Source organism: Schistocerca nitens, chromosome 7 (genome assembly GCF_023898315.1).
Source record: "Schistocerca nitens isolate TAMUIC-IGC-003100 chromosome 7, iqSchNite1.1, whole genome shotgun sequence".
NCBI classification, from domain to species: Eukaryota; Metazoa; Arthropoda; class Insecta; order Orthoptera; family Acrididae; genus Schistocerca; species Schistocerca nitens.
The window spans coordinates 215,880,305-215,901,616 of NC_064620.1; the positions used below are offsets into that span (position 1 = coordinate 215,880,305).

Sequence of the window (21,312 nt, forward strand, 5' to 3'; positions counted from 1 at the left end):
ATCAGAATTTATTTTCAAGTGTTCCATCACCTGATATTTCTATTAGTTCCTCTTTCACTGTTGGCAAGAGGTGTTATGATCGTATGAAGTGGATTGTGGATCCAGTCATACTCTAGGGTTACGGAAATTTTTCCTTTAGTGGTTGATTACCGTTTTTAAGATCTGTGTCAGCTTTAATTTTAACTACATGCATAACTGATTGTTAAAAATCAGAGTTACTCTTCTTTATCTAGGTTTTCCAAAGTTAAAGTTTCCTCTTAAATGGAACCACTTTTTTCCACTTAGAAGGTATTATTTTGACCTTGAACTGGAATGGTAAGATCATTCAGTTTTGAGAATGTCGTGTAGTGCATTATTAGAAGCATTTTTCATCCAGAAGGAGCCTGGAGTGTAGAGCTCATGTTCAATAGAAAAAACTATGATTCAATTGCCAATGCAATGAATTCTCATAGTTGACAACTGTCTAGTAGAATCTAATCACGAGTGGAACTATCGCCTTGCAAAGAATGGGAAACAATTTACTGTTCAAAGCTTATACTTCCAGAAAAATTAACACTGACTGTTGTTCAGCAGTTAATTGACTGTTTTATTACTCTGGAAACTTGTGTTACACAGTAATAAAAGCAAGAAAATTATTTGCCTCTGAATCTGAAGTTTCATCTTCCGCTTTTATTTTTTTAAAAAATCAGGAGTACAATGTACTTTATAACCAACAGAATTTTAATAAATATTAACACACCGACATGCAATACAACCATGACCACTTCACACACATCTTTGGGAACTATATCCTTAATCTCTCTAAATGCATAGTAGCCTTACAGCTTCTGTACCACAAATAGCACTTCCAAATTTGTAACATTTAGACACGTGGAGAGACCTGGAAAGAAATAATGAAAATTAGTATTTTCATAGGGTCAATCCTGCAGCAGATCTATTAGTCAATTAACATACTGTCTCTTTAGGCATTTGGAGTGGATTCACATATTCATGCTCTCCAGGCTTTAGAGCTGCTGCTGAAGTTTTTGGGCCTGGAGTGCTCTGGAATCCAAATCCTGGGTTCCGGAAATGAACACTGTCAAGGAACAAAAAGGTGTCATTAAATGAAGTAAGCATTAGAAACATACCTGTTTTTCAAAATGCTTACTTACCTAACATCCAGTTTCTTCAGGTTAACCATTTGCCTCTTGTACAAATAGTATGCAACTCCTATTATTGCAAGGATCAAGAAAGTTACAGTGAGAACTGCTGCAAGTGACCAGTTGCCTTCTGCTGTATTTGGTTTTGCCTTTGCAAGAGTTTTATGTTGACCATCATTAAAACCCATATTGGGAGGATTGTCCTTTAAGAGAAAGGAAAATATTTAAGTGAAATGCTGTATACTGAACCCACAGAGTATGGACCAAGCAGCTGTGTATAGACCAGCTCACCTTCCTTTTACAGGGAGTGTTTGCATCAACCACACTACCATCTGGGCATAGGCATTCTGCACCACGTGGTGACAGCACACACAAATATGAGCAGCTGTGTCCTTTGCAGGGGTTATGTCCTGTTCAACAACCCACAGTTACATGGCTACTAGATTTTCTATATTTAAAAAATTCAGAGAAACTGCAAAGAAGATAAGCTGTACCCTTTAACTGACGTGTCTCTTGGACAATTGTGAAGTAGTCAGCGTCAGATGCATGGATGTGAATCTTTTCACATGTGGGAAGCACTCCAAAAATCCGACATCTTGTTAGCACACCAGATCCTGAGGTCAGCCAGTATAAGTTATCCTCAAACAGCACAAGGCAAGTAGGGTTTTCCACCTGCACACAAAAAGCAAAATGTAATGCACTGTATCCACATTAGTTGTGTGTTCTATGCCCCATTTCTTACCTGTTTCCTGAAGAGCTGCTGCCTGTTTTCACCACTGTAGTCAACCGCTTCTATAACATGAGACAACCGTTCTGCCCAGTACAGTCTCCTCTTTATCGGGTCCACGGCAAGGCCACTAACATATCCTAGGATTGATTTTATCACCCTTTGCTTGTTTGCTCCAGACATTTCTGCACTCAGTATGGCATTTGATGGAGTTCCAAATGTGAACATACTGATCTCAGTCCAAAACAAGAGGCTGGAACAAATTGAGCCTATTTCAGATATAATTAAAAACCATTTTCATTCAACAGGGTTTTCTAACAGCTGACTAGCTCTCTTAACACAGTTTGAACTCCCTGTAATGAGGACAAGTTTGCTTACCCTGAAGGTGGGTCAACTACCAAGTTCTTTATTTCAGTGTTGTGCTCTCCAGTTATCACCTTGGCACATAACTTGTCAGCCAAACTGCATACCTGGAAGACGAAGTTCATTATGCAATATAACAGACCCATTTCTTTGCATTTTCCATCACTTGGCTAACACCCACCTGCAAATAGCTTTGGCTTACAAACAGTTCATTTACATAATAAAAATTCTTTGTCAGCCAGTCTATAGCTATTTCTGTTGGTTTTCCTAGTCCAGTTATTGAAGTCTTGTTGCGTGTCTTTAATGAGAGAGAGTAAATAGTGTTCGTGTCACCTGCAACAAAAATCCAAGTGTTACGATACAGTATTTAACGATGCCATATGCTGCCACTTCAGTCACTTACGAGCACTCCAGTAAACTAAGTCCTCTCTGGCATCAACATCCAGGCCTGTTACTTTGAGGGATGTATGTCTGTGTACAACATCAACATGGCTGAAAGATTGTGAAGCTATGCGTATTTCACTTTCGCCAACAACGAACACATATTCCATAGGACGACCTGCAATTTGAGTGTTCTATCAGAGTTTGCCTATACCCATAGTGCATGATAATGTATTATTTATTAAAAAATAAACAACATTGGTGAAATAGCATAAACATTTTGTCGGTATCTGAACAGAATGAGACAAGGTGGTAATATTAAGTCTCACAGCAATAACCAAGCTAATGGATGAAAGATTTAGCAGTATAATTTGCACTCCAACAAGAACAATTTATCATCTTCATAGTTAAAGATCACATCCAAATAATATTTCATCTTTAACCTTTTGGAACCAAGAAGGAATGCACAACATTGTTTTATAAAATATAACATGAATATTTTTGTAGTGACAGCACAAGTATTTCAAGAATGGACTAAGCATATACACAAGTCTTCCATTTCTTTCTCAGATTCATGCTCCAGGTTCTCCATTGGAAACTGGAGATGAAACCTGCTTATTTTGTTATTCTCTGTTCAAATACCTACACCAGGCTCACCTTTGGCCTTGCAGGATATTCTGTCTAACTTCAGTGAGTACTCTGGCATGCAGGCACACCTGAAACTGCCAGGCACATTCAAGCACACCTGTGAACACACATGCTGCAGGCATTCATTGATATCATGGCAGCTTCTCCCATCAGGTTGAAGCTCATAGCCTTCATCACAGTAGCACTGGGGTCCAGCTGGTGTGGGTTGACAGCCACCATCACAAGGGCTACCCTTGCAGGCAGATCCTGCAGCATGAAATTTTCATTGTCAGAGGCTACCACATACATGGTCAACACAGATTTCATCTTTTTCAAGGTAGCTTACCACACTTTCCTCCCTCATCAGATCCATCTTCACAATCGTTAGTGCCATCACATAGTTGCTTAACCTCCAGGCATTTGCCAGATGCACATGCAAAACTAGCACACTTCTTTTCTCCTAGAAAAGAAAAAAAAAAAAAGAATGTTAATGAATTTGTCATTTATTTTTTCCTCTTAAGTATCAAGTAAACTTACCTTTCTTGCTGGTACATCTATCTGGGTCTTCATCAGATGCATCACCACAGTCATTCATTGTGTCACAGACCCAAGAAGAAGCAATACATTTTCCATTCTTGCACTCAAATTCTTGAGGATCACACCCACATCCTCTCTCATCTTCTGCCTTTGGACAGTCTGCATTGCCATCACACCTGGTGGATAAAATACAGGTGACAGTGAAGTTTTGCTCTTTTCTATACAAAATGTGCTAGAAGAAATGCTACTACCTCTGAGTGGAAGGAATACATTTCCCTTTTGTTGAGGAGCATAAGAATTCATCTTTTGTGCAGGATACGTTTTTTGTGGTAGGGGCACTGCACTGCTTTTCATCAGAGCCATCACCGCAGTCATCTTGTGCATCACAGATAAATTCCACGTATATGCAGTTCCCATTGCTGCACATGAACTCCTGTGGTCCACAAGTAGGAGGAGCTGCAAAGTACGAATTGTTATGCATTTCAGTTTGGCAGTCACCTTTAACTCCACCAAACCAACAATATACTCACGACACTGGTCATGTTCATCAGAGCCATCTGGGCAGTTTACTTCACTGTCACATTCCCACGAGGCAGGGATGCAAGTACCTACTTCACACCTGTATTCCTCCTCTTGGCAGGTCACTGGAATGCAGAAAGAGGTGAAGCCAGTGACACATTAAGAATTTCAATTCAGCAGACCATTTTAAGCTAATTCATGGCCATACTTTACCTGCAGCACAGTTTTCTTCATCAGAACTGTCCTCACAGTCACTCCGAGCATCACAGCGCATATGCCTGTCTATGCACCCACCATTCGTACATTCAAACTCATCTGCAACGAAGGATTAAATTGTCACACTACACCTATCCAGTTAATTCGCCATTGAAATCTATCTGGTATGTTACCTGGTGAGCAAGCTGTTCTTTCACAGTGCCTTTCATCTGACCCATCTTGACACTGCTTCGTACCATCACATTTCATTTCAAATGATATGCACTGTCCATTGTCACATCTGAACTCATAATCCCTGCACTGATCACAGTTCCTCTCATCGTCTCCTCCTGGGCAGTCTGGAACTCCATTACACCTGATCCAAATATGTTAAGTCTTTCAGTTAATATGTTTACTGATCTAGCAATGTTGTTATGCTATTGCAAGGCATTACCTGGATGCTGCAGGTATACATTTCCCGTCTTTCTCACAATGAAATTCATTCCTTTTGCAGACAGCAGCAATGCAAGTTGCATTGTTACCTTGGAGGTACATCCCTTCTGGGCACCCACAGACCTGATCATACACTAAGTGTTAAGAACCATTCTCAACAAGCGTGGAAAATATTTGTCATTATTATTACTCACATGTTGTTGTCCTCTCAGCAAACACAAATGGCTGCAGCCTCCATTCAGTATGTGACAAGGATGAGTTGGAGGAAACTTTACCCCTTTCACAGCCGTCAACCTGATGTTTTGTGATTCTTCCATTTCTGAAGAAAGTGGGAATTAGGAAAAAAAAAAACACACACACACACACACACACACACACACACACACACACACACACACACACACACCTTACTTACCTAACATAACTCTCTTGACCTTTCCATCAATCATGTATTTATTGGCCCAATACAAGTAGTTGCTGCCACCAACAGTCCAGAACAGATCCTGTGCAACAGAGGCAATAGCCACTGGAGAAGCAGTCAGTCTCTGCACAATGTGTCTGCCCTCACCTGCAAAGGTTTCACATTAGTTACTATCCCTTTTTGCTTTTACATAGAGGTCTCCACAAAACATACTTACCATCAATAGGAAAGCTGCCAATCGTCTTCTTTCCACTATCAGCCCAGAAAATTTCATTTAAACCAGATTCATACCACAGGGACACTTCTGGCCCCTTCAGACCTTTAATTGAGTGATCCCTCTTACCAGAACCATCCATGAACATTTTATCTATATGTATCTTTCCTTCCAGCCCACAAGCAACAAACATGTACCTGCAGTATCAAGCATTATATTATTACATTCTACAATGATTATTAATGACTTACATGGTCGTGAGGGAACACTTCCACATACCCCTCTTGTGGGACTACAGCTATACTGTGTGGTGCCTCATCCCCAACCCCTCGCAGCAACACACTACGTTGTTTTGTGGCCATGCTCATCACCTCAACAATGTTGCGTTCGGAGTCCGTCCAGTATAAGTTATTGCCATAGGGATCTGTGAACAAACTGTAGCATTACATCTAACTTATTTCCCATCAACACCAAAGCCACTAATTACTTACCAAAATCCATGCTAGTTAGCCACCCAATCTTGCGTCTGATCAAAGTCTTCAGGCTCATTGTAGCAAGGGACAGAGTGAATAATTTTCTCTGGGAGTTGTCTGCAAATATCAGCATATCTGGGAGAAAAAAAAAAAAAAAAAAAAGTTAATTGTCATCTCCTGAATGTTTCTCTCAGCACAAAATATGGGAGCGACCTACTCACCATCTACAGGACTGTATGTAGTAGCATCTATCTGTTGAATACCCGTTGGCATCATAACTGAGTAAGATTGCTTTCCAAGGATTCTGTGCTCCACCTCCACTATTCGATTGCTGGCAGTTGCCACAATTAGCTGTTTCCTCTGGAGATCTGTAATTTTTTTTATTAAAATAATTTTGGTAGTTTTGCTAAACAGCTGGTTCAAGGCAATGCTCGTCTATTTCTACTTTGACCATTGAATTACAACTGCTTACCCATGCAAGTATGCTGATCACTAGCCAACTGCTTTCCTTCTGGACAGGCGCAAGTGTATGAATCATCTGGAGCAAGCATGCAGATGTCACTGCAGCCAGCACTTTCACATGGGTTTCTCACCTAGGAAAGCACATCTCATTTGCAAGATCTTAACAATGAAATCTTAAAGGTAATAGTGCTTTGCAAATATTACCTGTGGATGGAGAACAGGATGGTAGATGCTTATTCCATAAATATGATTTTTTCTTGACCTCACTAAATTCTTGTGCTCCTTCCCAGTGTATTTGTTGCAAGACAAGATCTGCTTTCCATGCCAGTCAGACCAATACAAAGTGTCTTCAAATACTGCTATTGAGTATGGGTGCTTCACAACATCTTTCAGGATAATCTGGAGGAAAGAAGAAACAGAAATCAAATGGCGTCCAAATTATCTCATTTCCACCTATACTATGTATTTACAGACCACACACCCTTCTGTCTGAGCCATCCAGGGCCACAGATTCTATTGTCTGGAGCTTGGCATCAACCCAGTATAGACGTCGATTCCCTAAGTCTATTGCTATGCCATTTGGCCACTGAACCTCTGATACAAGTACCCTAGGAAAAGATCCATCCATCCCAGCAGTTGCTATTTTTGGCACATTTCCCCAATCAGACCAGAACATTTGCCTGCAACATCCATCAGAAATTTAAATATAAAATGCACCATATCATATTCTTATTATGAAAAGATATTAAGCTGCTTTACCCTTTCTGGACCAGTAGGGCAATGCCTCTGGGCTTCAGTACATCTTCATTCACCAGAACTGCACATTCTTTACCAGTTTTTGTGCATACCCCTATGTAGCTTTCTTCACCATCAGTGAAGTATATGTTTCCAGTCACAAGATCCAAGGCCAAGTCTTCTGGCAAGCTAAGACCTGCCAAGTTCCAACAGGTTAGAGCATGAGACAGCAATAACAAAATGAAGAGAAACATCTCACTGCAGGTACATACCTGATGTGACAAGAACATCTATTGCAGAACCATCTGCATTGCTTCGCAGTATAGCCTCTTCACCGTCTCTCACACTTGTCCAGTAGACATAGGAACCATCATATCCCACACCAGCTATATGCTTTTGATTGTCTGCAATAGTTATGTACACCTTGTTTTTCATGAAGTAAGCACGAACTTCAGTTTTTGTTGAAAAAAGCAGTACAGCTTCACCCTCTGAAAATGTCAGTGCATGAATAACTTCATGCCAACACTGTACAGGTGTTATTACTTAATTTTCTACACCTTACCATTGGCAGCACAGGTATGGTTGTTGCTTTGCAATGAGTAGCCTTCAGCACAGTAACACAAGTAACCACCATTGGTGTTGTTGCACTTCTGGGAGCAGATGCCATAGGCGAGACATTCATCAACATCTGCAAGTTTTGGTGGTTTAGAAGGGAACCAAGTATTGAAAAATCATTTCTTTCTTATATGAAGTATTTATCATTGTTACCTCTGCAGTACTTCTCCTCCACAAGAGCAAACCCCAAGGGACACAAGCACAATGGTCCATTTGGTGTTGGCTGACATTTGAAAGTGCATCCCTTTGATGCACATAGTGACTTGCCTACAACATTATCAAAATTGCTTCAGTGCATATCACTGCATCCATTAACAGATCACAATGAAGGCATACTTACTTTTTTGGCACAGTAAACCTTCATCTGAGGCATCAAGACAGTGGGGTGTGCCATCGCACACTTCCGTCATTTCTATACAATGTAGGCCATCTCTGCACGCATATAAGTTGTGGGCAACATCACAGTCTGGTTTAGCTGATTTTCCATGGCCTGAACAACAGGAATCCTTTACAGTTAAGTGTAAACCACTGATCTGTCAGGTGTTAGATTACACCAATTAAGGTGATGTTTCTCTGAATTTAGAAATAATGGAAATAGTGTAAACAAGTCAGAAGACCTAGTCAGAAGAACTAGTCAACAGGAAAAATCCAACTTATACCTTTATCACCCATTACACTTGACATTTTGATGTTACTTCCAGTCTAAATGTTACTTTCTGAAGAGGCACGTTTGAAACAAAGAAGTCCTAAGGGTTTCTTGTCCTAATTTTTCCACCACCATCTAAAGTTTCAGTTATTGCAGAAACTTAATGTGTAATTCAGTCCAGATAAGCGAGTGCAAATTTCTATAGGAAATTTTATGTAATTATTTCTGAAGAGAAATACTGTAAGCTGCACACAGGCTGCAATCATTGTTGATTGAATTATAGACACTTGAAATGTGTTACTTACAATTCATTTCATCACTGCCATCACCACAGTCATCATTCCCATCACACTGCCATGCTTTTGGGACACAGTGGTGGTTGTCACATAGGAAGTCTTCATGACATGATAGCTGCATTGGAACAATGCAATAGAATGTGTTGACTAAATATTTTTTACTTTCTAGCCTCTTTCATATCTGAAGTGAACATGTACATACCTGTTTGCTGCAGCCCAGCACTTCATCACTACCATCACTGCAGTCCTGACTCCCATCACATATCCACTCAGGTGGGATGCAAGTGCCATCTCCACATCTGAATTCATCAGCCATGCACTCTGGAGTAGCAGGCTAAAGGGGCACACCACATTCACAACCAGCTATCAGAACATCATGCCCTCAATATATCATATGAAAATTTTAGTTATCTATGTTTACCAACATCACCAGTAACCAATATTTTAGTGTTTATTGAACTTTAAAATCTCTAAGAACTATTGACAGTTTAACATGGGACATTAAGAGCCCAGTTCACTAGAAACAAATGTTGGCATTACAAACCACCTTACCTCTGTGCCATTGCAGCCATGTTCATCTGACCAGTCACCACAGTCATTATCTCCATCACATCTGAAGAAGACCATTATACACATTCCATTGTCACACCTCATGTGGTGTGGTGGCTTACAGGATTCATCTCCTGCAAATTATGCATTTTTTAAGCTTATATGCAGGGCTGCCTATGTGCCAGCATTGCTTCATTTACCTTTAATCCAACCTCACTGAAGCCACCCCCACTCAACATGATTTTATATTACAGTGATGCTATTTTCAAAATTCATAGTATGAAGCATGCTGATAGCTGGAAGTACAATGGATGTGGTATACTGTTTCTCTATTTTAGAAAAATCAGAATAAGCTGGCAACACTAAGAGCTAATTTTGTTTTAAAAATATACTGAAGACATAGGAAAAATTGGGATGTGTACAGAGCACCATGACCAGATTACCATAATCTGAAAAAATTGTTCCATTCCTAAATATTTATGGAATTACTTTTTTTTTTTTTTTTTTTTACACACCAGAGATATTGGGTGGAAGTCATTTTGTTTAAAGACACAAAGGTAAAAATGTATTTCACCTACGAAGGAACTATGATCAAAACTTATTGTATGCGAATGCAACTTAATCAGAAAGGAACAAGTTAATGCAGATTAAATTAGGTTCACTGGAGAGTATTTTTAACCAGTCCAAACCCAAAAAAACTTTGGCATAGTCAGTACTAATTCTAGTTATAGCCACCAATCTTGCCGTAACATGCTCCTCCATTCATCATCTAAATGTATACTTCCGATAGCTCTGCTCACCAACTCCCTCATTGAGCTCTTACTCAAAGATTGTGCCAGCAACAACATGCTCTGTCAACTTGCTGCAGTTGCTTCCAACAACTTGGCAACTTGACATGTGGCCAATGCCTTTCCCACTGCAATACTGCCTGTGGCAAGTTCATCTGATGACACACACATTGCACTTGAACAAACTCAACAGGTTAGCAAGACTTCTTGCATCAGTGTTCTTTGTGACACCAACTCCCTCTTCATGCCTCATGCCTGTTTCAAATGGTAAGTGGCACAGATCACCGACGATTGAAGGTCTGCTTGTCCATTACAAGGTATCAAAGCAACCTTGCACCTGCTTGCTGAGCATTTTATTTGGCTAAACATCAAACAACTGCTGCATCTAGGGTTCATGTGCTTTCCCTGCCAACATATCAAGGTAAGTTGACATTACCTCCTCTGACATTTTGATAGCCCAAAAGGATGTTTTTGGCATGTACATCTGATTGGTCCCCTACATCTTTCAGAAGGTTTCAAATACATTATTTCTATGATTGACTGTTAGTAGGTGGGTGGAAGCTGTCCCCTCTCACTGATGTATTGGCCAACTGTAGACCATCTTTTGCTTACACCTGGCTCTCCCACTCCCACTACCCATCTGTCACTGCAGATCAGAATCAGCAATTCAAGTTGCTCCCTTTCACTAAGCTCTAATCTCTGTGGCATTGTGAAGTTCTGTACTACTGCCCACCATCCACAAAGTGATTTTGTGAGCACTGGAATCACAGTCAAAGTGGCACTCTTGTATCATGCCTCTGGTTGGGCATAACTGTTGCATGGGTCCTCTAGGGTATACATACTGCCTTCAAAGAAGCTCTGTAGTTATTAGCCAAGGTACTGTACATTGAAATTTTTCTCCTTCCACAGAAGACAGATCCTCTTTCCTCATCTCCCCTTCTGTCCTACCCACATTAGTTGAGCATGTCCACTCATATCTCAAGCCTCTCATCACACTTCCCCATACCCACAAAACTCAGTGGGTCTTCATTCACAGCAACCTCACCACCTGAAGCAATGTCATGCTCTGATGACCGACTGCATCACTTTGCTGCCACCTCCTTTATTCTCCTCAAAGGTAAGCATACTATCCTTGCACAGGTTAAAATCTGTGTGGACAATTTAAGACATCACACAGCATAACCTGCCACCCAATGCAGGTGTGGCAACTCATCTTTAGATGAAAGTGCACCTGTTCTTGCATCCCTTTGACATACACCCCCCCCCCCCTCCCTCCCAGTGCTGTTGTGATTCCCCAGTGTTTTTCTCAGAACAAGTGATTCTGATGTGCTCATTCTGACAACTCATCTCACCAGTACCACCAAGCGCTACAATGATTTCCATCAATGTCTTGCCATTCAACCTCAAATATCTTTTGATCCAGATCCACAACAGTTCCTCAATCTTCATACACCAACCTGTTCCTTTGGTAACACCTTAACACCAGCACTTTCCACATCACCCTTCTCAAACATTATCCTTTACTCCTTCCAGGATGAAAGGAACATTGCTGCCACCACTGAATACTGAGCAACTTACCATTACCATGCCTCTCTCTCCACATTCCCTACCTCCCCTCCAGTGCAGGTTGTCCACTCCATCCCTTTTTGGCAATAAGATTACATTCTTTCTTCACCTGCTTTCTTGCAAAGGAGGAATCAAGCCCTGTCTTCCCCTCATGGCAGCTACAACACAGCTCATTACAGTGCCTCATCACAGTGGCAGCAGTCTGTACCATAGAGTTTACCATCACCTGAATGATGACTACTTTCGACTATGTGTGTGTGTTCTTGTCAGCCAAGTTTTATTTTTGTTCTTGTTATTCACTGTGAACTTTGTGTAATAACTTCATTAAGTTTATATCATTCAAAAGAGTGTGTGTGTGTGTGTGTGTGTGTAGTTTTCAAGAACCCACAGACTGAATACATGAAAATTTTGAGTTTTGCAGTTCAGATATTTGGGTGAAACTACTAAAGTAGCCTGGAAAGACTTGTTATGAAATTCATCACAAACTGGAATTATCTTTCACATTCAAAAGACACCTGTAAGCAAAATGCATCTCAAAACAAAGTGTTATACTAAAACACTAAAATGAGACTGTCTCTATGGGGCCTAAACATTTTAAATATTATGGGGTACACTGACAAATCCAGAAAAGAAAAAAACAGTAATAACGAAAAGTTAGGTCCAAATTGTGCTGAAGGAACATACTAAGAGCAAATAAAATAATGTGTGAGAAATTTCAGGCTAAAAATTATGTGGGCATATTAAAAGAATATGACCAAACCAGCCTAGAAGACAATGCAAACTATGTAGTGCACAGTAAAGCACTAACTGGAACAAAATTGGTCTGTGCAATTAAAGATGGCCAAAGGAAGCAAGAACAACTCAGTATACTAGACAAAATTTATGCATAAAATTCTGACTCAACATTTGGCTTTGAAGAAAAACTGGGGAAACCCAGAATGGCTTTGTCTGAGAAGTGGAAAAAGAGAATGAAATTCTGGGATGATTTAAGTAATGTGACACAAAGGAAGAATTTTGATGTTACAGTACAACATTGTTAATCAGTATCACTGGGTTCTGGAATACAACATGGAAACTATTATACTTATTGACAAACATCAATACATACGATATCTCCAAGTTAATAATAGGTGCTATGGAACAGCATTTGTGTGCAGTCATAACAGATCATGTGATGCAAATTGTGTGTCCTCTATTTCATTGGATTCAAGTCAGCTGGGACTTGAGTGAGTTTTGAGCTAGGTATCAAAACCTAGAGAAAGCAATGGGTGATACTGTAACATTTCACAGGACTGGCTGCTCATGTGGTACACAGTGAGCAGGGCAGATGGGACAGTTGGCAGAAAAGTGAGCTCATTTGGGAGTCAATTTTCAGGGGCCTGAAGCAACTGATGACATACTAGAGGGAACTTTCCACAGTCTGCTGGTTCACTTTCCACACAAATTTCTGCACATAGAACTATACAGTTTGCAGTTAAATGTAATATTTTTCAGGGCAATGAGCTTCATCCTTTAATAACAACTTACAGCAGCTTCTGGAGGAAGACTTTCACAGAAGCTAGTTTTCAGTGAAGTAACCTTTCATTTATCTGAGGCAAATCACCACAATGCACATGTTTTGGGCACAGAACAACCACAGGATTGTTGTATACATTAGTCAGCTGAACAATCTCTGTACCACATCCTGTTCCCAAGCTTACAGTTCATTTTTCTGCAAAGGAAACTGATTTTAGGCACCTGGCTATAGCCATGGCTAGTGCTACAATAACAGAAATTTGTTAAGACAGTGCTCCACCACACTTTCTATACATTCATGATGACCTCAGTGCAAAAGTGGATTGGATGACCTCATGAGCCTCCCAGTGCCATTTTCTTATGGGGATATGCAGTAAGAACCTTATGTTCTTGCCTCCACTGCCAGTTTGGAACATTGAGAATAATGTTGCCAGTGATATCCACCATAATGTGTATGACTAGAATGACTACTGTATTGATGTTTGCCATGTTACATATTGTGCTCACACTGAGCACCTGTAGTGCAAGTTAGACAGATGCTCTATCCCTGATATGACTTTTCTGTAAATTCTATTTTTACACAGATGTCAACATGCCTCTTTGTTCAAACCAAATTGTTTGAAATTTTATTATATGAATAAATCACAGTTTTCAGATTAGAACTATCAGTTTCATAGAGGTGAAAATAGGCAGGAAGAGAAAGGCCTCCACATTTACAGGGAATATTTGAAACAAGTGCAGAGAAGATGTCAATAACAAGTAATATTGAGACTAACAGTCTAATGAGGAGTGAGTCTTTCAGAAAGAAATGAGCTACACAGACATTCCTCCAATTCAAGGGAAATTCTCTTCATAGCTAATCCAGGAGATCTACTGTTCAGCTGTTTGTGTAAGGCATGTCAGGTTTTCCAGAAATTCTTGGGAACTAATCTCCCCATTTTAATGTCACAGATGACCACTAATATTCTTAATAATTGCTGTCCATGAAGCCAGCTGGAAGTAGCTTATTTACCCATTCACCTTTTCTTTGAACAAACTGATATTAGTTAGGGCAACTCTTAGTGCAGGTTGCTCAGTATTCTCTTATGTGCCACCAGGTAAGAAGCCCAGAATGTGCTATGCCTAATAGTATTCACTCAGTAATGATAAGCAGAGCCCTGCTAACAGTCTTTAGAAGATTATGTTGTATGACATCTTGTACAGAGCACAGTCCAGCTTTCTCCAGATGTGAAGTCGCTGGACACTAGAGCACACATTAAACTGCTACTGCACTAGGATTGAAGATGTGGAATGAATGTAGTAAATGAACAAAGTTTTCAAGTCACATTACTCTGAATAAAATATTCAGGTTACTGACAGCTCTCTGCTATCATCAAGATCAAAAACCACTGAGTAATGATTTTTACTCCTGACAATGATAGCTGAGAGCCATTGAAAGTTTTATTTTACTCAAAATCTCTTGGCTTGGAAAGAGATTGAGGCATCCTGCTGTAGAAGACTGAGGAAACATTTAAGGAATCTTAATAAGGAAATATATGAATTTCATAATAGCAAAAATTGAAGGGATAAAAGTGCAACAAGTCAAATGTTTAGCATTGTTGAAGAGGATGACATTTCTTTTTTGTACCTGTCAATATTCTGTCAAATGCAGAATTGCATGGTAGAGGGTTCCTCCCATTTCACTACTTAGAGTATTTACAAACAATTTTTGTATTGAGTGTTAGAAGAATTATTGTTTAAGAAAACTTGAACACTGATCTTGTCTGAGGTCCACTATGCTAGTGATGTATGTGGCTGTAATATGTTCTCAGGCTTCTTGTTTAATACTGGTTCTTCAAAGTGTGTAAGTGGGCTTTTGCAAAGATGGCTTTTGTTTTAATGTGTGTCCTTTCAGACTTTTCAGCATTTGTGTTGCTCTCCTGTGAACAAAAGAAACCTGACCAGCATTGCCTTATAATACTGTCTTGTGGGGTGCAAAATTTTACATTGCTGACTATCTACTTTGTGTGACCAGTCTTTGGGCCACTGAAATCTCAGTGTATTTTGCACCCTTTTGCAGACAGCTAAAGTAAACTATTTGGTTGACTTCAACAACCAGATTCTGGATTATGCATTTTGGATGAAGTATAGGAACAAAGGCTGAGGCACCAGAACAATTTAGTTCACACATGGCACACAAAAGTAACTAGAGTAAACTTAAGAGGTGCAATAAACAGTATGTGATTATTGCAAAGTGTGTAATGTGACAGTAAGCAGTACAACAATTTTTTTCATTTTTCACCTCATGTGAAACATTTTTGGTCACAAAATACAGAGTGTATAATTTTTTATATAAGTAAAGTATTCCTCAATGAAATCTACAAGAGATGTAAACTGTCAAAGCTGCAAGAAGCTTTTACTCAAATTTCAAAGACACAGTCACTTCAAGATTGCTGAATAAAGAGGATTCACTGGTTTTATTTGTTTATGCACTTCACAGGGGTTTCCAAAACAGCAGAAATGGAAATTTTCATGGCATTACTTGCTGATAACTTGTTTTATGCAATATTTGGTGCAAAAAAAAAACAAAAAACAACTTATGATCTGAATAGCTGATAAGTGGCATCCCAAAAATAGCATGTGTGTACTTTTACATTGTGGACTGTTTCAACTTTGCTTACATCAGAAACAGAGCTACAAGACAATTCTTTCTAGTGCTGTTTTGCTTTCAGTTTCAACTTAACTGATGAATTTAATTTTATTTGATCCTGTAAGATTACATTGTGTACAGTAAATGTGTAATATAGGACATGTCAAAGTATTAACATTCATCATCACTTTCCCACAACTTTAGCTTACATTTTTAACTCGATAATTATGAAGCTAGATACCAGGAGTTTTCCCTGACTGCTTCAGCAATTTTGAAGAGGCACATTTTCCAAAGAAATTGCTCCTAAACTCAATTTTACAGAAACACTACATTGATATTCTTATACATTTTAGATCAGACAGCGAGTTTCAACAGCTGTTACACCACTAGGAACCAAGTACTACTTCATATGGTAAAGTTTCTTGCAGGATATATTCCGTCAAGCGAATGACGGATTCTGCAGTAGCTGCAAACTGCATTTTGCCTCTGTCTTGAAAGAAGAAGCTTTTCACTATGTGTTTGCTTATGAAAGTAAACACATGCTATTTTTGGATGCTATTTATAATCAGCCATCCCAATCATGAAAGGTGATTTGTGTCACCAAACACTGCACAGAATGAGTTGTGTTGTCAGGAGGTAATGCTATGAAAATTTCCGTTCCTGCTGCTCTGGAAACACCTGTTCAGTGCATTTGTTTGGGGAAGCAATATGATTTAAGTGAGGACAGCTGCTGAAAATATTGTCACACTAACATGACCAAAGGCTTGCTCAAATTAAATAGCCAGGTCATTTTGAAGTTAGTATGGTGCTAGAGTGGCACCAACCTGGTATGTACTCACCTTGTATGGCCACCACAGTTAGCAGCAACCACACTGCAAGTACCTGCAGAACAGCTCCAACTGTCATACTCAGATTCTTGTGCTCGTCTTCCTGCACATACAAGGAGGTAAAACTACTACCTTGACCAAGAGCACTTATTACAGTTTAATATCACAGCCAATGCAGTTAAAACTTTTTTTAAACAAAACAGTTAAAACTATTCATAAGGTTGATGAAGTCTTCCTGGGTTATCAGCTGAGGAAAGGCTTTGTTCCATGACAATATTTAAACAAGTTCCCTACTTGTCATTCAGTTAATACTTTGTCACCTAGATTCACCAGGAGTGTTCAAATTCACACTGTTCATGCAGTCCAAGGTGACAGTGCAGTGGCTGGTGGGAGCAACTAAACTATTCTGCAATTTGCATTCACCACCACACAGTCAGCTGAGACTGTGCAACTAAGATCCTTCGGTCTTTTAGTCCCATTAACATACAGACATTCTAGCCAAAATGGAGAGTAACAGTTGCTGGCATCATTTCCACCATAAAATAGTGGACACGAAATTGCTGCTGGGTGATTTATATTACTTAAAATGCACACCTGCAGTGGGAGGGAGGGGGCAAGGTGGACGACAGTAATAACTTAGATGAGGCATTAAAAATATTCCAGTTTTAATTTGTGTTAGAAGTACACGTTACTGCCATGGTCCCTTGTTGAAACAAGTATTTCACTATGAAATTAGTATGGTGAGAGGAAGTTTGAGTAATGCATCCATCATTGGTCCTAGTTCTATTCGAAGATGGTGTAGCAGGCAGATATACCTTTTACTCAGTAGTGCCGCAAGTAGCAGAGCCTAAAGGATATATGTGATGTGCAAAAATGAGAAGACCAAATGCCCATGTTCCTTGCCCAGATCCTAATTGAAATGAATCAATGTAAGGAGATTACTACCAGTAAATCCTTTACACTACTTTTAAATTTTACCAAATGTTTTACAGATCAGCTAATTGTGCTGTATTGCACCAAGTTGTACAGTGACAATGGAAATAAAAATGGCTCAACAGCCAATATTTAGAAACAGGCTAAAGGCACTGTTTTTATTCTGTAGGGCATAATTAGTTTTTAAATATGCCAAACAGTAACCTTTGATTTAAATTTTTATCAAATAGAATTAAAATAGCCAAGTCTCCCTCTTGTATGATTTTCTGTTATTTTGATAGGAACAATACCTTGCACTTTATATCAGTAGCTTAGGAGCTTAACTTTATGGCTACTGGCAAGTTATTGATTATGTGTGTTTCTGAACACATGGCCCCTTTATGGATTAATGTGACTAAATTACTTTTAGTAATTATTCTATTATTGGTAGGACATGTTCTGAGGCACCAAGGGATCAAGTTTAGCATTGGAGGGCAGCGTGGAGGGTAAAAATCGTAGAGGGAGACAAAGAGATGAATACACTAAGCAGATTAAGAAGAATGTAGGTTGCATTAAGTACTGAGAGATGAAGCTTGCACAGGAGAGGGTAGCTTGGAGAGCTGCATCAAACCAGTCTCAGGACTGAAGACCACAATTATTCTAGGAACTGTTTATTTGAAAAATGATTTGTGACATTCCATTAGAGACTAAATATGCTGGATGTCAATATCCAGCATTCCAGGTTTGTCAGAGGCTGCTGTGCAGGCCACTAGTCATTCATACGAGGCAATGACTTCAGGACAGTCAAAATTGTTACCTATGTCCTGAATTTTTTTTTTGTAGGTTATGTAAGACCCTTCTTTGTCCTTTATTTCACACAAAAATTTATACTGAATGAGATTTCAGCTGTACTGGCTGAAAAATTTATGTATTTTTGTTGCATAATTGAAGTCTGTGTTTATTACATTTAAGATCTCTCTTGTAATATCAAAATTTTGTAATGTGAATGAGTCTTATAAAATATGGTCACTTTAGTACTACATGCTTTAATTCAAAGCATCTTCACTTTATGAAACGCCCAAAATTACAACCCTGTACTACAAACAAATTGTAGGAAGCAATGATCTTTTCTGTGTCCTAACTGTGTTGCAAGTAACAATGGAATCACATACAAATAGATGAGGGGTGCATAATAAGTTTAGTTACAGATGCCTGACAGTGTCAATACCGAGATGAGAATCCAACAAATTGTGAAACCAGTGTAATGATCATATGGCACTTTTGGCCAGAAGACCTCCATGTGGAACTTAATGGCTGCCTAGTCCAAGTCTGTGTGATGCTATTTCAGCACCTTTTAAGGTGCTCATTCAGTAGATTATGTCTACTCGTTACCCAAGATAAGTAGGAGTTTAGCACATTATGAAGCACCAAGCTGACATTCACGAACACGACATTTGAGAGGAAACATTTTTCATTCAACCAAGTTTCCGTATACGAAATATTGGTGAGGGGGGGGGGGGGGGGGAAGGGGGGGGCGCCTCTATATATTTCTCGCCAAGAAACCAGTTTCGTCAGATGAAAATTTTTCATTGTGGGAAATTCTCAGGAATGACTTGTGCCGACAATTAGAAACGTGGAAACGGGATTTGCCATGGTGGCAACACAGTTAACCTACTTTGTTGCATTAATATACATCCGCACAAACTTCCTGGCAGATTTGAACTGTGGCGGACCTAGACTCGAACTCTGAACTTCTGTCTTTCGCGGGTTCCACCAACTGAGCTACCCAAGCTTGACTCACGACCCGTTCTCTCAGCTTCAATTCCGCCAGTATTTCGTCTCCTACCTTCCAACATCCATACTCAGCAAACCAACGACGTGGTATGGCAGAGGGGTCCCGTTCCCTTGCCTCGAATGGCTTTGTGCAAATTTTGGTTATCAATTGCCTTCAGTAAAGTATTTGTTTGCAGTATTTCATCGAGTTCTTGCTATTGTTAGCTACGAATGTTCCCGCCCTTCACTATATGCGGTTACGTCAGATAGATCGCTGTTGAGCGCCATTGAGTACATATTTATAGTCAGTGTTGTCACCACTTGACATGAGGATCGGCTAGCGTTGAGGGCCATCAAGCTTATTTAATACTACAGTACCGGTACAAACAGTGTTTGTTTAACGTTTAGCCGTTAAAACGCCCCACTTTTCAGATAGGGAAAGGAAACTAAACAATTCGACCTGCGAAATTCAAACTATTTACAACATCTTAAAAACAGACGGAAGTAGTTATTTGTATAATCAAAAAACTAAAAGGAACCAAGCCAGCTGTTTTGGAGTACCGCCGTGAGTAGAAACCATTTGGTTAGTTCACGAAACACCAACGAAATTATCACTTCTGGTGTTGTCGTACTGCATATGTACAACAGATAATACTAAATGCTATACAACTATGTGGTTACCACAAGTCACAGATGAAGGCAGTAAGCAACAACCGATTACAGTACGTCTCACCGTTCATGACGATACTGGCTGTCTCACAGCACCTCTAACACCTGATTACAGGTATCTGACGGATGGGAAAAGTAACCAAATTAATGTCTTTCAATCTACATCTAATTTATTGCGTCATGACTACAGTTATATCAAACGCGCTTTTCATCAGTTGAAGCTACCATGTCGTTACAGAATCCTGTTATGTAAAAGCTTCACATGTCATTCTTGGAAAAGAAATAATTTTGTTTTTGTATTTTCCGCTGAGCTATCACCTGTGGCGTACGACTCAGATTGTTCTATTTCGTCACGCTCTTCACAGTCATATCGGTACATCGATATAATAAATATGCACAATTTTGCATATCTGATTTTTTGAGTAGATAAGATTCACCATGCCACAAGGTTACAAGAAAGTCATTTCGCGGAGGTTCAGGTAATTCTACAGAAAGACTGCGCTCTACAATAGTTATTTCTACACAAAGTAGGACCAGTTGCAAAACAAGCATTGGAAGAGGTAAGAACCCTTCTAAACACACACACACACACACACACACACACACACACACACACACACACACACACGAGAGAGAGAGAGAGAGAGAGAGAGAGAGAGAGAGAGAGAGAGACTACATCGGTTTAATTGCACCGAAACACGTTGTGACATGTTCAATAGCTCCTCATTTTACTAGCCATAACTCGAAAACAACATCAAGTAGTGACCCACAGGCGAAAATATAACAGCCTTCATTGAAAATACTTAAACATGTAAACGAAATTAGACAAATTACAGAGAAATAAAGTTAATACCAAAGTCACACACAAGTCGGAAATTTAATACCTCAGCAATTATTGAGTATACAACAGCGCAACTTAACCACAGACGGAAGAAAGAACTGATGCGAGGGTTCCACAGTTCTCATATATAGGCGCACAAACTGGGGTCGTCGGAAACAAGGATAACACATTTCTGAATTATCAAGAAGCCGTTTTGCCATAAATATCACGTTATCATTTTTCACATATGACCAGGATAAATGGCGAATGTTGTCAGTTAAGCTTTCACACGCGCCAGAAAAAAAGTAATTTATATAAAATTATTAATTATTGACGTGTCAGAGGATCTCTAGTCTTGGACAAGAACTGTAGGGGGCAGTGCAGGCCGTCAGCAACATGTGACCCTTGTTTACAGTATGAAGGGCAGTTGCGCACTGGCCTCCTTCGATGTGGCGTAGTAG

The 21,312-nt window shown here is 39.6% G+C and overlaps 1 protein-coding gene across 1 annotated transcript; it reads right to left on the bottom strand.

Annotated features, from left to right (window-relative positions):
• Positions 1-667: 667 nt before the first annotated feature.
• On the bottom strand, positions 668-20,969 carry LOC126194956 (vitellogenin receptor-like). Its single transcript, XM_049933345.1, has 36 exons — positions 20,916-20,969; positions 16,690-16,780; positions 9,356-9,486; positions 9,006-9,137; positions 8,813-8,918; positions 8,202-8,351; positions 8,015-8,128; positions 7,809-7,934; positions 7,519-7,734; positions 7,271-7,442; positions 6,993-7,191; positions 6,716-6,910; positions 6,522-6,642; positions 6,271-6,417; positions 6,068-6,184; positions 5,856-6,000; positions 5,580-5,773; positions 5,357-5,509; positions 5,136-5,260; positions 4,943-5,064; positions 4,683-4,864; positions 4,507-4,608; positions 4,305-4,418; positions 4,026-4,230; positions 3,775-3,950; positions 3,584-3,697; positions 3,268-3,504; positions 2,633-2,788; positions 2,411-2,562; positions 2,245-2,336; positions 1,882-2,119; positions 1,634-1,811; positions 1,431-1,549; positions 1,152-1,342; positions 955-1,075; positions 668-880 (listed from the first exon to the last, which is right to left on the bottom strand). Exons 2-36 carry the CDS (start codon positions 16,754-16,756, stop codon positions 863-865), a joined length of 5,127 nt encoding a protein of 1,708 aa, XP_049789302.1. The 5' UTR covers positions 16,757-16,780; positions 20,916-20,969; the 3' UTR covers positions 668-862.
• Between the last annotated feature and the right edge of the window lie 343 nt (positions 20,970-21,312).